This window comes from Triturus cristatus, chromosome 8, assembly GCF_964204655.1.
Source record: "Triturus cristatus chromosome 8, aTriCri1.1, whole genome shotgun sequence".
In the NCBI taxonomy this organism is placed as follows: domain Eukaryota; kingdom Metazoa; phylum Chordata; class Amphibia; order Caudata; family Salamandridae; genus Triturus; species Triturus cristatus.
The window spans coordinates 474,655,121-474,674,525 of record NC_140591.1 but is presented as its reverse complement, the minus strand read 5'-3'; the positions used below and the strand labels follow the sequence as shown (position 1 = coordinate 474,674,525).

General features: G+C 43.5%; 1 protein-coding gene across 3 annotated transcripts in view; it reads left to right on the top strand.

Annotated features, from left to right (window-relative positions):
- The window catches only part of WBP4 (WW domain binding protein 4), a 304,942-nt gene that overhangs the window by 84,204 nt on the left and 201,333 nt on the right, over nt 1-19,405 (top strand). For all 3 annotated transcript variants that reach the window (XM_085621969.1, XM_085621967.1, XM_085621968.1), the window contains exons 2-4: nt 464-536; nt 8,948-9,010; nt 9,098-9,221. In XM_085621969.1, coding sequence (XP_085478095.1) covers nt 9,113-9,221 — 109 coding nt within the window. In that variant the 5' untranslated portion in view covers nt 464-536; nt 8,948-9,010; nt 9,098-9,112. The remainder of the gene's footprint in view (nt 1-463; nt 537-8,947; nt 9,011-9,097; nt 9,222-19,405) is intronic.

Below are 19,405 nucleotides of genomic sequence, written 5' to 3'. Positions count from 1 at the left end.
AAATATGGAGAGCGTTTATAGAAAACATAGCTCATAGAAATATTGCTCTACAAAGAAATTTTGGCAATGTCTTTTCATTGCCATAAGGGTGCCGGCGACGTTTCGACCCTCCTGTACATAACCGTGCCATCATCTGGACTGAAAGCAATTTGGCTGAGCATAGGTAGTAGCCAATGTCCAATTCAGTAAGGGGAAGAAAACGTGGAACTAACAAGAAGTACTAAGTTCATAGTCAAGTGCGCGGAATTGTTTTGTATTTCACCCCTTGGTGCTAATGTGTAACAATAAAACTACATTTGAAGCTTCTTAAAGTACATGAGGTGTATGCAGTGTAGGGGCCAGCCGGTGGTTATGCTGATACACAACAGTGAAACCTCCTATACATTTCTAGGACTGTAACCAATGTGAGGTATGTACTGATATATTTTATGCCACTAAAATTCCCTTTGTGTTTCTGTTTTAGGGCAGACTATTGGAAGTCCCAGCCCAAAAAATTCTGTACATATTGCAAGTGCTGGATTGCAGACAACAAGCCTGTATGTATCTGGTGTATCTTCTTTGCAAATGATAGCCAACATTTATGAAAATCCTTTGCAAAATACTTTTTGTAAAATTCAGAAATCAACCACACATTTAGTTTCATGTTTCATAGTTTGAGCTTATGGTGAGTAAATGTATTGTCATACCTGTGTGGTGCCCTTCTCTTCAGGAAAAAGTGCTGAAGACTACGCCATGGTTAAGATGTTACGCCCTTTCTCACTGCAGTCTGTTAATGTTAAACAAGGCAGAGCAAATGATTTTGATACCCTGATATACAGAGAGGTATTCAAATAGCCTACACACAGGTCGTGTTTAATTTTTCCCACGTTCATTCTTTTGAGATCATGATCAAGGCATTCTGCCTCGAAAAATGAGTTTTCAAAGCACAGTCTTTGTTGCAAAATAATTTTTATTCTAATAGGAATTTTTAGCATGTGAAAATCTTAAATGATTTACTAGATTTATCATTCTCTCGAAAGTTATTTCTTACAACTACATGGGTTTGTGCTGTTTCTGTGCTGGGTGCTCTTACTAGCAGTCTAAAACCGTTCACGACAAAGTCTCAAGGGCGAGAGCTATATCGCCTACCATTGCTTATCATATTGTTATTGTTTATAAACGTTGAAATTTGAAATGCAGTGGCGTTTAGCATGTCTTGTTTGTATAAATTGGCTTAAATTAATTTGTGAAAACTAAGAATAACTTGGAGAGCTGTAGTCAAATTGAGACCAGCCTAATACAGTTAGTGTGAATGAGCTAGATATGTGAATTGGAGAACCTTTAATGCAGCAGAAGTGAATGTAGATATTCTTTAAAGAGAGCTAAAATGTTATAATTGTGTTATGAGGCTCTAGGTATTAGGAAGCTGGAGGGACTGTACAGAAATGAAAGGTTTTGCCGCGTGAAGTTTTTCTGGGAGTCACATCTTGTCCATTATTCAACATCTAGTGAGTGCCTCTGGAAATTACCCTAATTGGGTTTTCCTTCTCGTCATCCACCTATAAGTGGATAGTGCCATCCCCTGTGATGTCCTTATTACTCCTACAATACTCCAGTGCCAGCGTGTGGTGGGTCTTCTGATAATTTTTCTGTCATTAGTTTTGGAGACATAGTACGCCACTTCAAGTAGAAGATCTTCGAAGTATTGGAGGAGGATGTTGAAAAAGAGATGAAAACACCAGAATAGGGAAGAGCTCACCAGCGATTTACAAATACGTCAAAAAGGGAGAACAGTACCGAAAGACCCAGAGTTCGTTTTAACTTTTGGGCTTTGACCATGTGTCGGAGAATGTTATCAGAGGTACTGAGAATGTATCACATCCCCCTTTAAGGCACCCAGTGGCTCATCTCTACCTCTAGGGGCCTCTACCTTCTAAAAGCAGATGTCTTTACTATATCCTTTTCAAGGAAAATTGTGGTCCTTTTCTGCTCTCAGGAGAAAAAGTATGGTTATCGAACCAGTCTGTGAACTCCCCTCCCTTTCTGAATCAAAAGATTCTTAAAAGCCAGAATACAGATTGGCAGCTGCATACACAAGAGACTGACACCAAGAGAGCAGTATAGGATAATTAATAGCAGTCCGCATTACACCATACAGTGTGATTGGGTGGCTCTGCTCTCACATGCAAGGTTAACTAATACGATATTTATAGATCCAGTTAACCAAGAGAATCAAACAGTGCATGTTCATACGCTGTACTTTTCCACAATTAACTGGTATCCTGACATAGGAAGAAAATAATTTTGGTTGCATACCCTCCTGTACCATTCTATGTGTCGGAGAGTACAACTGGGTTGGGGAGAAAGGAGCAGAGATAACAGTCAAAGGCCCATGGAAGGGGGAAGCTTTATAGTAGAGGAGTGGAGCTTGCCTCTTGCACCTCTTGCGGTCCTCCTTCCAGGGGCATCTGCAGACAACCATTCCAGAGCTGATCTGGGGGTGGGTGGGGGAATGAGGTGTGCCTTGCTCTGCAATGAAATTGAGAATAAGGCTTTAGACTTTTTTAACCTCCGAATATATATTATAGAAACATAAAACGTGGTACATGATCATGCACTTATAATGCAGTGATATTTAAAAAAACAATATGAAAGCAATTGAAAATCCTACAAAATACTTCAAATGTACATTTAGAGGTGCCAGTTGTCTGTCGCCCTCCTTGTAAAATTAGAAGGGATGGCAAACACCCCTTTTAGATTCTCAACTAAGTGCCTCCAAAAACAAAGCACAAAAAGACAAACACAAGGTGTGCAACTTATGCTTGTCGGAAGACAAACCAATAAGAGGGGTGCAAGGAGTGCAAATAGTTCTTCCCTAGAACACTTAAAGAGCAGAGGTGGACAAAATGACACATTTCAAGCAGGTAATTGAGGACCAAGGACTCCACAGCAAGAAAGAAATAGTAGTATATGCGCAGGGAGATCGGGAGTCTGGCATCTTTCATAACAAGATGAAGATGAGCCAAAAAAAGACATCAAACAATATAGAGATGCCAAAAAGATACACCCTCACCATGCCACAGGGTTTCAGTGGGGCCGAGCTCAAAGTTTCATATTTGAATATCCTGAAACAATCCTTTACACCGATGCAGCCGAAGGAAAGGTCAAGACATAGAAGCTTTATGGGTCGAAGACAAAAGACATTGTCAAGGGTAATCCTCCATATTCCGACTCAATGCCAAAGGGGAATCTGGATTGGGATGGAGAAGGAAAAAGCAGTCTAGATGCTGGATGTTGAGCGGAAGAAACGAAGCCTCAAGACCAAAATGGAAGCTTTACCTCAGAAAGGGAAGAGTTTCAACAAATCCCAATTAAACCAAGTGGCCCTAGGATGATGACAAGGATCAGACAGGGAACTGAAAATGAGATCCTGTGCACACGTATGGATAATTAGCTGGTTCTGTATGTATTCAATAAATGCCAGAAGGAGTCAGACAGATTCTTAATAATGGATAAACAACGGTCGACATCAGGCGTGTTGTGTGCAAGATTCCTTTTTAATGAAAAATTTCAGTTCAATGTACAAAAGAAATTGATCAGCCGACACGTGTTTCGTCACAACGTGTAGCTGTTGTGACTCATCAGGGCTGTACGGGAGTAAATGTATATGTCAAAAGGACCTCAGTACGAAGTTACTCGAGGAGAAGGACCCGCTGAGGGAACGGCGGGAACTTGGATCGCACGGATAACGCTAAAATAGCAGGATTGGTTGAAGAGCGGTCTCGGGTAACGGATCAGCTCGCGATTCCAGGGTGCGGAATTCGAGGGAAAATATAACCCCTTCACATAGGACCTAATTTACATTAAAAACAATGCACCAGCCAATTCCATCATGCTGTTACTTGCAAGAAATAGAGCAAGTGCCTCTGCGTTCACTGGGCAATTATCAGGTAAGTAAGATAAATTCATAGCGATAGAAAGTTAGATGGAAACGTTAGCGGCCACTCAATGGAGAACTGCCAGCTCCTGTGCCCTCCTAAGAAGATACAGCTATCAGCAGTGAGAGGGAACAGAAGACCTCATGCAAGATCTTCCAGAACAGTACAAGGAAAGGGTCAAGAATCTAATTCAAGATCGGGTCGTACGGACTTGCACATATTGGAGGGGCAATGGAAGGCCTATACAGACTAAAGAAGTCCCAAAAGGTGACCACCCAATTCATTGCCCTGGCGCTACTTATAAAGCGCCGCTCAATAGCAATGAATTGGAAGACCCATACTCTCCCGAGTGAACATCACTGGTGGGCGGCAACATTGAAATGGGGTAGGGAAGAGGCAGAGGCACTAAGGAGAGAAGAAATCAGGGAGTTGGCAGAATTCCCATAGCGGGACTATGAGAGAATAAATTGCAAGAGTTGCAACTACTGCATAGTACCCCATCGGAAGAATAGGGAATAAGCAGACTATAGGGGTGCACACATGGGATGCTGCTTGTCTGAGTTTGTCTGTGATGCCCCAGACCATGTCCCTTGCTGCTCTGGGGAGGAGAGGTCCCTATTTCAGACCCTGTCGCCTGCCCACTCATTAGCACACAAGAGTAGAGAGGGTGAAGAGCCACACACTGAAACACAGTAGGAATAGGTGCACAATGAGACCAGGGGAGAATCACCATGAGAAAGAGAGTTGACAAAATGAATGAAGAGTGACTCAACTGTGATCTGAAGTTGACATTGTTTATTAAAGGCTGTTTATGATATACTGAACCACTTACTCTTGCCCATTTCCTATGACGGTCACAAATGTAAGCTCTGAAATAGTTTTTGTTATGATGTGCTACAAGATGTATTGTGATAAAATCTAATAAAACACGCACTCACTGTTCAAGAACCATACTGACAGACAGGTTTGTGTTCATGAGTACCATTCCACAATATCTCACTTCCATGTACAACAGCCAAAAATGTGGGCAGAGAGATCCCTTAACATGCTAGGTGTAAGAAGGTTCATAATGTATTACTGAAAAGGAAGAAACAGCAAAGAACTGTAAGTGAAATACATTCTTTAACTCATTTACATCCGCAAATAATAGATGAATGATCACTGAAGGAGCCATCGCTAGAATATTCTTTATGAATATGCTATAATCTGGTGGTGAAACCGTTGAATAGGAAACCAAGAACACATTTCAAGAGGAAACGGGCATTGGCAAAAGCCAATAGGTCTGGCGTTCGCTGCTAGGTTTTTAGTTTTCTTATACTTGTTTTGCTACCATTTTTGCAGATCTTTATTGTTGGGAAAGCTGCTGGGCACTCATCAATCTAAGAAAAAAAAACATGCAAATGCAAAAAAACCTTTTTTAAGTCTCAAAAAGCACATATTGCCACTGGCACTTACAGGAACTTCTTTGTGTGAGTATGTGCTTCTTGTGCAAGGAAAGAATGCAGTCACTCGCAGTGAAGTTAAACATTGACTAAAGTGGACTGGCCCATGCCTTACGCTGTAGAGGGTGGTAGAAAAATATGAATAACAAAATAACAGACCAATGGGTGATGAGGGATGGCTGAAAATTCCTGTAAGGATATCATACATAACATTTTAGTGAAATAAAATGTCTTGGCTGATGTGAGACCATAAAAGGGGCCACGTTAACTTTCCTAGCTAACATGTCTATGAACGACATTTGCATGGCATCCTTAAAATCCTCCCTCCATAAATTTATGAAACAAAAATGTATGGATATACCTGCTAAGAAGTGTCTGCAGATAAGTGTCTTGGAACCTTCTCTCCTACCTGAGGGTAGGACATCTATCTTCAGACACACAATCACTACAACCCATCCTCCCAAGTGAAGAAAATACCACAGCATAATCTATGCAGAACATGTGAATCCAAGAGTCGCACTGCAAAATGAAAAGGTTACTTACCTGGAAGAAACGTTTTGTAGCTTGAAGACTTCTGGATTCCACTGCGAGCCTTCCCCCCCCCTCCCCCCTCAACAGATGTACGAATTTGAACAAACGGTATATGCCAGGACAGCAAATTTCACCAAAGGGATAAAAAGAATTTGAAGATGGTGTCCACGCACAGAGGTAGTGTGAGGCTACATCTGATGCCATAGGGGCATGGCACTACTTCCCACCTACTTGTTGATGCCTAAATGGAAACCAAATAAAATTGGCGCATTTCTGGACCAGCATCAGCATGTGAATCCACAAACGTCTTATAGCTGCCATCTATTTTGACAGGTAAGTAACCCTTTCAACCATTTTTTTTCTTTTTAGCCCTTTGTGTCCTTAATTACCTTTGGCGAGTTACCTGTTTTGGAGAAATGTGGCTATCCTCTACAATGTATTCCATGACCTGCCAGTAAGGATACATTTTTAATGAATTGACCCAGCTTGCAATTTAGGAATCTTGTGGATTTGCCCGTTTATTTGAAAAATAAATGTATTCATTAAGCGAATTGAACGGTGGAGCCTGAGCATCTGAACAGTGCTCGCTCCAGTGTTTAGGTGGCACAAGCCATATCAACAGGACTTGAAACAAGAAAGGAGCAGCTTTTGTGAAGATGACAACTGGTTCAGGCATATGTGGAGGCTGCCTGGAAAGTAGAATGTCCCCTATTAGAACTGCAATCATTTTGCAACAAAACCATTTGGATCTGCTTTATTGATCAGTTCTACCAGGACAGATTACAATTTTCGTGGTCAGTAAATCAGTTGTCACTATTTTAACATGGAATGTAAAAGAAAAAGTTTGGAATTGTTTGAAGTGTACTTAATTTAAATTCAGGATACTTGCTCAGAAATGAATGTCACTGTTAGAATCATTAAAACTAGGGATTTGCTTGTGTCTTCTTGAATAGAATGGGTGTGCTTTAAAGTCAAAAGAACTTGGTCCCCGGGCATATTGTTTAGCTTAAAAACCCTTTACTGAGCCATTAAATAGCAAAAACAAGTAACACCACTAAATGCCTCTAATACAGGTTATTCATCTTACACCATATCACATACGAGGCTAAAAAGGTAAATGAATGACATTAAACATTAGAAGCTGAGGAACATGTCCGATATGAGATTATGGAAACAAAGCAGTGGTCCTGGGGTCACCAGGGAGGTTAGAGGATAGTGGGAAGCGGATTAGAAAGCTGGGCAAAAAAACAAACTTAAATTTCGTCCAAATAATAAGTATTCACCCAACTGGTACACACAACCAGCACCCTCTCCACAACCTACAGTTATAGGTATCATATAATTTGTAAGGTCATACACATGAGCAAGCAACATAAAACAAGTGAGAAATCATACCATGCTATATTTCGGATTGATTTTCTATTCAAAGTAATGCTGTGCGTCTTGAGATTCAAAAGATACATGATCTGCTTTTATTTTAGCTGGACGCCATAAAGACTCCTATGACCCAACTTCACAAATTCTCTGCATATTAGCTGTAGTGTCTTCCTCTTCACTAGCGTGCCCCCTAGTAAGGTCTAGGAATATGTTAACCTTCTGAAAAGTCACAAGTTCTTATTGGGGCCATCCTGCTGCACTTCGCTCAGGGCAACTTGTTTTTTTTACCAGCAGGGCCCCTTCTCCTTTCTCTGCTCTCATCAAAACTTTCTGGGTTTACTCACCACTTTTGTCAACCCTACCTCAGATGTCTGTAGGTCCCTCTCCAGTACCTCTGGTATCAGGAACTTCAGCACCATGGCCTTCCTGGAGCATCAGAAATGGCTCCCAATGTGTTAAACCCTCCATTCAATTGCAAAATGTCTGTGTTGATGGTGCAGGACATGACCTCCTGCATTTGGTTTTAATCTCAGGTTAGAAAGTTTGGTAGCGATGGCCCCTCCACTGCTGTAGAGCCACTTTTCGCTGTTTATTTTCATCGCCTATAAGCTTGCCTGCATGCCCTCAGCTTTCAGTCACTCTGAGGAAAGAGTGATCAAGAAAATGACCTGTGCTGGCATTCATAAGAACACATGTTTCGTTGCTTCACTTAACCAGGTGCATGGATCTAAAGCAGCAATTTCTCCCATTCTTTTATCTGTTCTTGTCCTTGCTCATGGTGAAGGCTGCCCATCTACTGACTGGAGAAAGCAGTGTATGTTTTACACACACTCTAATGTAAAAGATATTAGTAAACCTTTTAAAAAACAAAATAGCTTCAACTATATAAACAATTTAAAAATAACAATTTGCAACGCCTGGCTTTTACGTTTTATTAATATTGTTATTTTTGTCTAACAAATACATTATTCACCATTGACAGGGATTCCCAAATTCATTATCTATATCTATCTATCTATCTATCTATCTATCTATCTATCTATCTATCTATCTATCTATCTATCTATCTATCTATCTATCTATCTATCTATCTTTGAGTTACTAAAAATACGAATAGGTAGCTCTGGAAGCAATGTGCTACACACAGAACAAGGAGGGATTTACATCATCACTGATGTGTGTTGGAGAAGCGTCAGTTCAGGGGGAGTTTAGATGAGATTCAAGAGGATTGGGGAGATGGAAATGTGGAGACAAGGCCTAGTAGGAGAGGAGTTCAGAGTAGACGATGGTGGCTTGGTAGAGTTTGTCTTTGTGGTGTGCACACAGGCTTAGTTGCACTAGGTTAGGTGTGCTATAAGCAGAGCAGTCATGAGCTTTTTCTGGTATTGTAGAAGGAAAGAGACTCTTGCCCCCAAACATACCCTCTGTTACAATTTTGTAGTATCAGTCTAGCAAGGTATTGCAATTCCGACCTGAAGACCGTTTCTCTGCCAGTTATGTCAAAAGTCCTTCTCATTAGTTGGGGCCTAGGATTTCTCAGTGATAAGGATCATGCTGATCTGTTTGTCAGTTGTTGAGGTCTTTCCCACACTACAGCTATAATGTTGGGGTAATGATCCGCCTTGTATTGTGAGATATTTCTGCTTGTTGTTTAACTTTTTTTTCTTTTTCTTTGTGAAGAGTATCGATTTTCACGAAAGAGGAAAAAATCATAAAGAAAATGTGGCTAACAAAATCAGCGAGGTATCGTAGCCATTTAAAGATTTGGTTTACTAGCAAAAATTGTTTCACAGTTAATTGAATTGGGCCTAATTTATTTTTGATTTGTAGATTAAACAAAAAAGTATGGAGAAGGCCAAAGAGGAAGCAAAGGCTACAAAGGAATTTGCTGCCATGGAGGAAGCTGCCCTGAAAGCTTATCAGGAAGATCTGAAGAGACTTGGTTCTGATCAAGGTAGCTTTTTTGTTTTTTACATTAAAAAAAAAAAAAAGTTAAATGGCTCTCAAAAACAATCTACAACTTTATTTCATTGTTTGAAAAGCAAACACAAGGAGATGATGGACGGAGTACTGAAACTTTTCAAACACTTATCCCCAGTCACAGATCTGGGTTGAATCCATCATTATTCTTTAGTTCACTTCGCCACCCCAGTTCAGACAGCTATATGCAAATCAGTTTTGACCCTGTGCCTCATGGGAACAGTCCAACCCGACCTGCCAAGCCATGTCTTCCCTGGACCAGAAACAAGCATCCTGGGACTGGTTTTGGGGTAACACCCCATATCAGCTGTTACTCCGAAACCGGTCCCAGGATGCTTGTTTCCGGTCCAATGTAATCATGTAGGGACGGACTGTGAAATCTGTGACCTAAGTAACACGCTTATGTTCACTAATCTCAAACTTCAATTAGAATGTTCGTGTATAGTTGAGCCTATTATTGTCTCAACTATAGAGGTACATTCTACTCAAAGGTTTTCTCTTCTTGGCATGCATGTATTCAATGCTTAACCGCATGCTAACTTTTTATAAGATTCTTCGTAAAATTATCTTTAACTAGTGGGGTTCATCTACTGATCGTTCACAAACCTATTTCTTTTCCGTATGCCATGTCTCTCTTGGACTGTCGACTTTTAATCACTTGTATACTACGCTGTGACGTAGAATACCTTTGGTGATGGATTTAGACTGAAATTGATCAAACTGTTAACCCTTTCGATGCGCATGACGGAGCGGTTCCGTCATGCGCGTCGGTTGCGCTGTGCGCATGACGGAACCGCTCCGTCATGGCCCCGCCCGCGCAAAGAACCTTCAGCACAGCGCGGAAATCCGCGCCGCGCTGAAGGGGTTAAAATAATGTTGTTTGAGAAATGGGGACCAAGCTGCTCCTAAACATAAACTGATTGTGTGCGATGTACGACTGGCTGTTAACAGAATAAATAAGGTGTGATTTATGGGGTAGGAGAATAACACCGAAAATTTGTGAGTAGCTTATACATTTGGAGTGGTATTGTACGGCAGAAAGAGAAATATATGAAAGTAGAGGATGTTTAAAGATATATCAAACGATTTGGGCAAATGGTTTGTTACACAACCTGTACTATGAATGAGAACATAATTCATAACTAATTATATGTTTCATAAAGTATCAAGGCCTTAAGATACGATATACTGAATATAATTATACTACAGGAGCTGTGTATTTGATGGATTGAGAACACAACTTTAAACAGACTTCTGGTGATGCTTGTGCAGATCTTTCATTTTTTTAAACAAATATTCATTGGTATAAACATAAACCCTCAGCTTAGTTGTTTGCGTAATACATATCACTGCACCAAGAGGAGAGAAAGATTATCAATAATACAATAGTTACTGTGGATTTTGAGATTATCATAAAAGCAATTATCAACATATCACGCCCATATCCAAGCATTTAACTGATATGAAAATCAGAATTTAGTGAGATCTAATAATGATGGATAAAAACAGCAAACAAACAGTAGGTTAACAGTAAAGTAATCCCTACCCGTGGCAGCACCCACTTCCCCTAAGTTAAACCAAAGATCTGTTCTATAGGTAGGCAGCCCTCCATTGGTACTCCATGAGCCATGTCTTGTATGAGCGAACTACGGGGGTTTAAAGGAGCCACAATCCAATCTAGAAGCTTAAATATCATTCTATTAAGTACCTGGTAGATATAGCCCACTTGAGGAACATCTAGTCAGAGGCGCCAGCCATACTCTCATTCTCGTTCCTGTGAAAGTCAGCCAGCACAGCATCCCATGCTCTCGCAAACTCTATGGGTCCCCCGCCCTGGTGCTCCTCACGGAGCAAAACAATCCCTTCCTATGTCGCTCAGCTCACCACGTCCATCTTCCAGCCCTCAAGCTGGGGACCCTCAGCATGTTTCCATAGCAGAATGATTCTGGGCTTAGCCAGCACCAAGGCCAGGTCTATAAACCGGCTGGTGACTCTGTATTTAGCAGGGTGAGGATAGAGGCCCAGTAGACAAAGGTGGGGTGTAGGAGTCAGGGTACCGTCTGTGGTCTCTACTAGTATGTGCACCACTTCAGGCCAATAATGGGTCAGCTGGGGGCACCCCTAATGCATGTGAAGAATATCCCCTGCATCAACACAAAAGTGTAGACAGTCAGGTGAGATAAGTGGAAAATACACATTAAGTTTCAAGAGTGTGAGGTACGCCCAGTGGAGGAAGTAAAAATTGATTTATTTAAAACAGGCATTCCAGAAGATTTTAGGCGTCACTTCCCACATTTTGGTCCAGTCCTCATCCGATAATGAGGCCCCTAGATCCTTCTCTCAGCAATCCTGATGCACCGTTAGAGGGGAACAGTTGTCCTCCCGTAGGGTAGTATATAAACCTAAGACCAGTCGACGAGTATTAGAAGTGTCGCACAGGAAGCAACAGCTATGAAGAAGCTTGGATTCTGCACCGTGCCCTCCCCAGATCGCAATTAAAGCCGCAACCAGTGTACCATTTAACAAGAATTGCCCCGTCAGGATATCCTATTCCGCGCATAAATCATTGAACTGACGCAATACACCATCAGCATATAACGCGCCCACTATATACAACCCAGCTGCCTCCCACTAAAATAAACTCCCCTTCTCTACCCCTTGTAGTTGTGTGATCAGTGCTTGCAGAGACAAACTCTGAGAATACAGTGACGCAGCCGTGCCTGGCTAAGAACCCGCATCCAAAATGTCCTGAGGACCTTTCATTCATGGCGACCCGTATGGGCGGCTCGCTTCGGATTGAGTATGAGGGTCTATGGTTGCCACGAGTCAGGAGGTTTCGGCAATTGCAGTAACCCAGGTTTGTGTCTCCTTGGGAATCAGCCTATGAACCTTTGTAACTGAGCTGCTAAGTAGTATGAATAAAAGTCAGGGTCCTTCATCCCACCGTCCCTCATAGCTCACTGCAGTTTAGCCAAGGCAACACTCCGCAGCCCCTTATTCTAGATGAGATCAATAAGGATGGAATCGAGATCTCGGAATGTGGCACGTGGTATCACCAGTGAGACTACTGCAAAAAAAAAATACAGAAGGCAAGGCAACGCCACCATATTGGCTACAGCAATGTGGTCCATAACCGAGAGAGGCAAGGGCTTCCAAAATCTCATGCTCTCACACATAGTAGTCATCGTAGTTCCTATTTTGCCCTCTATGAGGTTAGGGAGAGTCTCAATAGGTCAGTGCCCCCAGGTACTTCACCACAGTCTGATGCCAGCACATGTCACCCAAGTCTGGGAGCTCCCCACTGTCTTCACAGATCGAAAACGGGCTAGTTTTTATCCAGTTCACCCGGAGGCTAAAGGCTGAAAGGAATCGTGCTGCCCTCTCCAGGTCTGTGCACGGGTTGCGCAGGTAAAGCATTATGTCATCTGCGTAAAGGAAAATAAAATGGGACACCCTGCGGGCCTGAATACCAGTAAAAGGCAGACCACTATGCTCCCTGCATGCAAATGGCTCTGCTGTGAGTGCAAAAAGAAACGGTGACCGTGGGCAGCACTGGCGGGTACCAAGCCCCTTCACACGAGATTGTGCATCCAGTATGTATTCTGGCGACCGGGTTCGTATATAGTAAAAAGGTCCAGCGAACAAATCGAGGCTCCAAGCCCATCTGAAACATGACAGCATGGAGGTAGTCGCAGTCCTGCTATCGGACGCTTTCTCTATGTCCACGAACATGCACCTCGCCCATTTCTGCAGCTGCGGATCCTCCCCGAGGTTCGCCAGAAGCTGCCTGACATTAAGAGCCATGGAGCGGCCTATTATAAATCTGGACTGATCAGTGTGGAATATTCCAGACGTGAGGAAGTAAGTGGTGTGCCAGCATGCCGCCAAGAATCTTATTATCGATGTTCACCATTGATAAAGGTCAGTAGACAGTCACATCTGTGGCAGGCTTCCCCGACTTGAGTAGAGGGACAATAAGGGCCTCTCATAGGGTGGGTAGTGTCTTGACAGCGAGTACATGTTGGTACAAGGCCACTAAGGAATGGGGGGGGGGTGGAAAGATGTCAGGATAGGCGGCATACAACTCCACCGGTAGGCCATCTGTTCCTGGAACCTTCCCATGGGCGATGACTTGGACTTCGGCCCAGATCACTCCCTCTGATTTGATTTTAATAAATTGTAGAACGCATCTTATGCCCGTAGACGTACAGGCGCTACCAATGACCGGTTAATAGATCACAACAATAGCTAGTTGTGACTGAACAGCCAGGTCTTTAGTAGCTTCCTGAACTCTATAGCAGAGGTGGCTCTTTTTAGCTTCAGAGGCAAACAGTTCCAATTTTGGGTCGTACAGATGACAAAACTCCTGCCTCCCAAGGTGGCCAGTTTTCAGGAGGGAACTACCAAGTCTCTAGCAGAGCTCGAGCGAAGAGTCCTGCCGGGCTGATACCATCTAAACCTTACTCTAAGATAGGTGGGGACAAGACCATGAAGTGCTTTGTATGCCATACACAGGCCCTTGAAGACTACGCGCGTGTTCATGGGTAATCAGTGTAATCTGCTAATAGCTTCCGAGGCCAAACCAAATCTGGGGACCTGCATCAGCATCCGAGCTGCTGAGGGTTGCAGAATTTGCAGTTTATTCAAAGATTGTTTTGGCAAACTTAGATATAAATCATTGCAGTAGTCTACTCTAGCTGGGAAAAAATGCAACGATGACAGCCTTTAATATGTAAAATGGTAGGAATTGAGCAATTTTCTAAATTCTTCATGATTCGCAGGGAAAAAAAAGATGTAGAGATAACTTGCTCTTTGTACATCAATCTGTCATCAACCAGGACGCCCAGGTTCTTTACCTTCTTAAACTGTATCAGAAGTGTGCCTAGTTTATCAGGCCATCAGACGGGGGACTAAAAAGAGGGGTTATTACCAAACAAGATAACTTCAGTCTTGGACGAATTATCTTAATACAGTTTTGTCCATCCAGAGGCTCACTGCACTAATGCAGCTCCTAAAGATGTTGCTCATGTCAGGACCCTTATCAGATAACCAAACCATAATCTGGGTGGTGTTGGAGAAAGAAGCCAGCAACAACCCGAATGATTTGATTAAAGCTGCCAGGGGGGTAGCGTAGAGATTGACAAATGTTGGGCTCATTGATGGGCCCTGTGGTACCCCAAATGGCAGTGTAAAGGTTTCTAATGTGAAGTCTTTAAAAGTAACTGATTGAATACGATCTGTGTGGAAAGATTGTCATAGGTTAAGAGCTGCACCCTGGATCCCCAAGCTCTGCTACCAGTCAATCAGAAGGTCCTGACTGACCGTTTTAAATGCTGCAGATAGATTGAGCAGGATAAGGGCAGCATTGTCTCCCTTATCCACAGAGGCCCTGTTCTCCTCCATGGCCGCATTAAGTGCTGATTCTGTACTGTGCCCACTATGGAAACCAAACTGTGTGTCATCGAGCAGGCCATTGTTCTCCAGTAAAGCGTCCAACTGAATGTTCATGGCTTTTTCCACCAGCTTTGCTGGGAGGGGAAGCCTAGATATGAGACGATAGTTGTTAGGGTCCTTCTCATTCAAGTTGGGTTTCTTCAACAGTGGAAAAACTGAAGCAGCCTTCTACTGCCTTGGAAACATGCCTGAACTAAACACGTCATTGAAGATTTTAGCCAGACCCAGGACCACTACATCGGGACTAGGTAAAAAAAATATTGGGTGGACAGGGATCTAGCGGAGATCCCAATTTTGTCTTGGAAATAGCCAGTCTGACTTAACCCTCTGTTAGTGCTGCGAATTCGGCAAGTTTGACTTATCTGAGATCCCAATATTGGCCTCATTGCTGATCTGGTAAGTACAACCAGTGGAGGTAAATGTGTTCAAGATTACCTACAGTTCCCTCCCACCCCCTTTATTTAAATTTTTTTTTTTTTTATTGAGAATAGAAAAGGGTAAAGGGGAAGGAAAGGAAAAAGAAAGGAAGTGGATATACAGTGAAACTAAACAATACAATACTGCACTGAATGACAACACATTGGAATTAGATCAGGCGACAATTTGATTGAGTGGCACAGCATTATCGATTCGTGAGACTTTCCCCCTCCTTGTGTATCTCCGCTAGTCTCCCTTCACGGGGGGTGTGGCAGTGTACACAACCCTCCCTGCACGTCTTTCCATTTACCCCACACTTTCGCCTATTTCCCGGGGCATCCTCTATTTGTATAAACTGTCTTTATTGCCACAATATGTGTCCATGTCCTTTCCCAGTCTTTAAGACGTGGGGGCGCTGCCACTCCCCAGTTGCAAGCAATGTTGCGTTTGGCGACAACCAGGCCCAACTTCATATTTTTCCCATTGTTGTGATGGGTATTTCCTCCCATATGTTCAGGAGGCACCATTTCGGCATTGGGGTTATCGATGTTTCCCATGTCTCATTCATTTTTGTTACCCCAGCCCTCCAGTAGGATGGTATGACGCAGTGGAGTCATTATTTCGAAATGGGCTGCCCACACGAGAATAGATAGTGGCATAGACCTCCAATGTTGGACATCTGCCTTCATCCGTTCTAGTGGTGGGATCAGATTTTTGGAATAAAATAGGGCGGGGTCTGTGGTGCAAAAGATTCCGAAGTATAAGAAGCCATCGGTAGTGATTCATATGGCACAGCCTCTGGGGAGCACAGGCGGGTTTCCGTGTCGTGTAAACAGTAGTGAGTTCACCCAATGAATTGTGTATCCAGAGATTTTCCCAAAGTTCACTATTCTATTAGTGACTCGGGCCAAGGAGCGTCTGGGATCCGCCAAGTAGAGCAGAATATCATCCACATAAAGCGATATCCTGTCCTCCCGCTGAGGGGCCCAGTGGAGTCCTCGCAATATTGGATCCGCTCGTATCCATGCGTCGAGTGGCTCCAGGACCTTGGCCAACAGGTGGGGCGAGAGTGTATACCCCCGACGGGTGCCACACCGCAGTCTGAAAGTTTTGAAGGTTTCTCCACTGACCGCCACCTGGGCGAGTGGTTCTGTGTAGAGGAGGCACACTGAGTCGAGGAACTGCGGTCCAAACGCAAGTTTTTGCAGCACTTCAAAGAGATAGGGCCATTCTATGGTATCACCAGCCATACGGGCGTCCAGGGACAGGATCACTGCATCTTTCTGTATACATTGCGCTCTACCTAGTACACCATAGTCTCCTGAGATTAGGTGCAGTGCTTCTCCCCGTCATGAATCTGGATTGATCAGGGTGAACCAATCCTGTAATTACTTTAAGAGACAGGGTGCCAGTACTTGAGTATCAACATTAAGGAGCGATATGGGCCTATATGAGGCACAATCTTCTGTGGGTTTCCCAGCTTTATGGATGACTATAATTGTGGCCGTGCATTGGTCCCTCTGGAGGATACCCCAATCTCTACTTTCGTACCACATCCCGAGCAAATACAAAGCTAGTTTCGTAGCATTATGTTTGTAGAGTTCCACTGGTAAGCTGTTGGGCCCTAAAGCTTGTCCCGTTTTAGTCAGTGAATTTTCTGTATTACTTCCTTTTGGGTTATGTCTTTCTTAAGTTGGGACTTGTCTGCCGTCGTGAGAGTCGCAGTGGGATGTCTTGTAGGAACTCTCGGCACTCCTCTGAGGTCACATTCCTGGACGGGGAGTACAGCTGTTCATAATATGTGGCTAACTCTTCTACTATCTCTACCTTGTTAGTTATGGCTTCACCCTCTTTGGAATGTAGTTTGTGTACCCAGTTGTTTGCCCTTTCTCTCCTATCTAGCCAGGCTATGAGCCTTCCGGCCTTGTCGCCATATTCATAGACTCGGAGAGTTGTTGTCCGTGCCCCAGGGGCCTCCCGCCTAGCGACCTCACAATGAGGGTTAGTCTATGGGAAGCGTCAGGGATAAATGTGTTTTTAAGTTGGGTCTCAAGTGTGCTTATGTCTTTTTCAATAGCTTCTATTTGCGCCCTTTCATCTCTTTTGTGCCCTATCTCTAGGGATATTTCTTGACTTCTGATTATTGGTTTGTATGCCTCCCACAGCACCTCTGCTGAATTTACTGAGGCTTAATTCTCTGTAAAATACTGTTCGGTAGCTTATGGATAGTGGGGGTTTTGAGCAAGTGTAGGTTTAGCTTCATACGTTGGTGGAAATGCAGTTTTGCGTGCCACCCCTCCCAACCCCCCCCAAGACCTACAGTGTTGGTTGGAAAAAATTTGCCATTGAATTGCAAAATGCTTGACTTCCTCCTGCTGCATTGCAGATAGCTGGAGCAGAGAGATAGTGACAGCTTGAAATTGTGCCTTTTGTTGAATTACTGGCCGACTTTATTTGTTCAGTAAAGAAGGCAGATTTTTCCATCAGTAAGAGTTTCTTGTACTGTACAATCCAGGATTTGTATTGGTCTCTTTCTAGGGGATCATAGTCTCTCCTCCATTTTCTCTCGCCTGCCACATCCTTGTTTAGCCACCCTCAGGGGGTCGTTAAACCAAGATGCAGTGAACTTACATCTTCTGATGTTTTCAGTTTAGCAGGAGCCAATTTAGTGAGAGCAGCATGCAGCCATCCTAAAAACTTTGCAGCCTTTGTATCCATATCAGTCATTTTTTCTGTCTGGGAGCCAGCAAGAAGCAAGCCCAGCTCTGGGCCCTGAACACTGTGCCATGCACGGAAGACAACAGATGTCTTAGTCACTTTAGTAAGAGGAGATTTACTGGGAAGCATCATTTCCCAGAGGAATGCATTACGGTCTGTCCAGGTTAAGGGAAGTGTGGTTGGGCAAGAGAAAAGGTATTGTTAGTAAACACTCCGTTGAGTGTATACCCCGCCAAATGCGTCGGGCCAGCTACTAGTTGAACAAAACCAAAGCAAGTCATACTGTCAACTAGCAGTTTTGTATCAGGGTCCAACTAGTTCTCAAGGTGAAAGTTGAAATCTCCTAACAGAGTAAAATCTGATTTTGTAGTAGAGGATTCCAAAAATTACTATGTCCTGGATGAAAGGGCTTCTCAGCCCAGTCGGTTGGTAAATCAAAAGTCCATTAAAGGGTTGAGTTTTGGCTAGTTCAGTATTAAACAAAAGAGCTTTGTACACATCCGACGAGGCCTGTGTAAATACCGCACTGAAGGTGTCATGAAGAATAACTGCTATTGCTCCTCCTTTTTGTGAGGTTTATCTAGCCTAAAGATGGTGTCGCCTGTAGGTACAGCCACTGCCATCTCTTTGCCTTAGTTCTGATTGTCCCAGGTTTCAGTGACAACTAAGTCTGCTTGGTCAGTACCAATAAACTCAGAAAATTCAATGTGATGTTTTACCAATGACCTAGAATTGATCATAGCACAGCTGACTTTGGGACTCAGTGCCCCATCTTTATTAGTCCCTCCCACTATTCTGTTAGTTGTTACCTTTCCTGCCCCTTGGGGTCTTAAGTCAATAATTCTTGTGTTGCAAACGTGGCATCAAGATTGAATGGTACACGGCGCAGCGGTGCCCGGGCATTGGCATTTCTGGCCCTTAACATGAGGTTTGAGTGCTAGGAGTGTCTCTCTCTTGAATAGGTCTTCTGGGGCGCTCCTAGCGGGTCCAGGCGGCCAGGGGGGCGGGCCCTAGGCCAGGCCCAGGCACGGACAGGCACTGAAGGGCTTTCCTTAGGCGTTCCTTAGGGTAAAATGCTCCAATAGCCCGTCATGGAGAGGAGTGTGTGCCAAGCACAGCGCTTTTGCAGCGCGGAAAAATGGTGGGAGAAATGAAAGGTAACTGGAGTCCAGCAACCCCCTTCTCAACTTTCAGGCTCCCCTGCGAGGTGCGATATACTAGGAACTCAAAGGGGAAAAAGGATCAATCATAAAATGAGTATAAAAAGGGCTGCCTCTCTCTAAGATGGCGCCCGATTCAGACAATTGTAATGTCTTCCCTTTCCTCCCGGGTCAGCTCACTGGGCGGTAAAGTGGTGAACCAATCATTACCAGTACAATCTTGCTTTGCTTCTTGAGCCGCATATAAGTGAGAGTAGAAGCCTGCAAAGGAGTTATTTATGTCCCCTTGGGTGTATTGGTGAGTATTGTTTGGAGTTCACATCCGGTCTTTCTGGAAGCATATGCACTAGATTCCTTAAGGCCCATTCATGGTTGACAATATCTTGCAATAGGGTCTTCTGGACCCCCG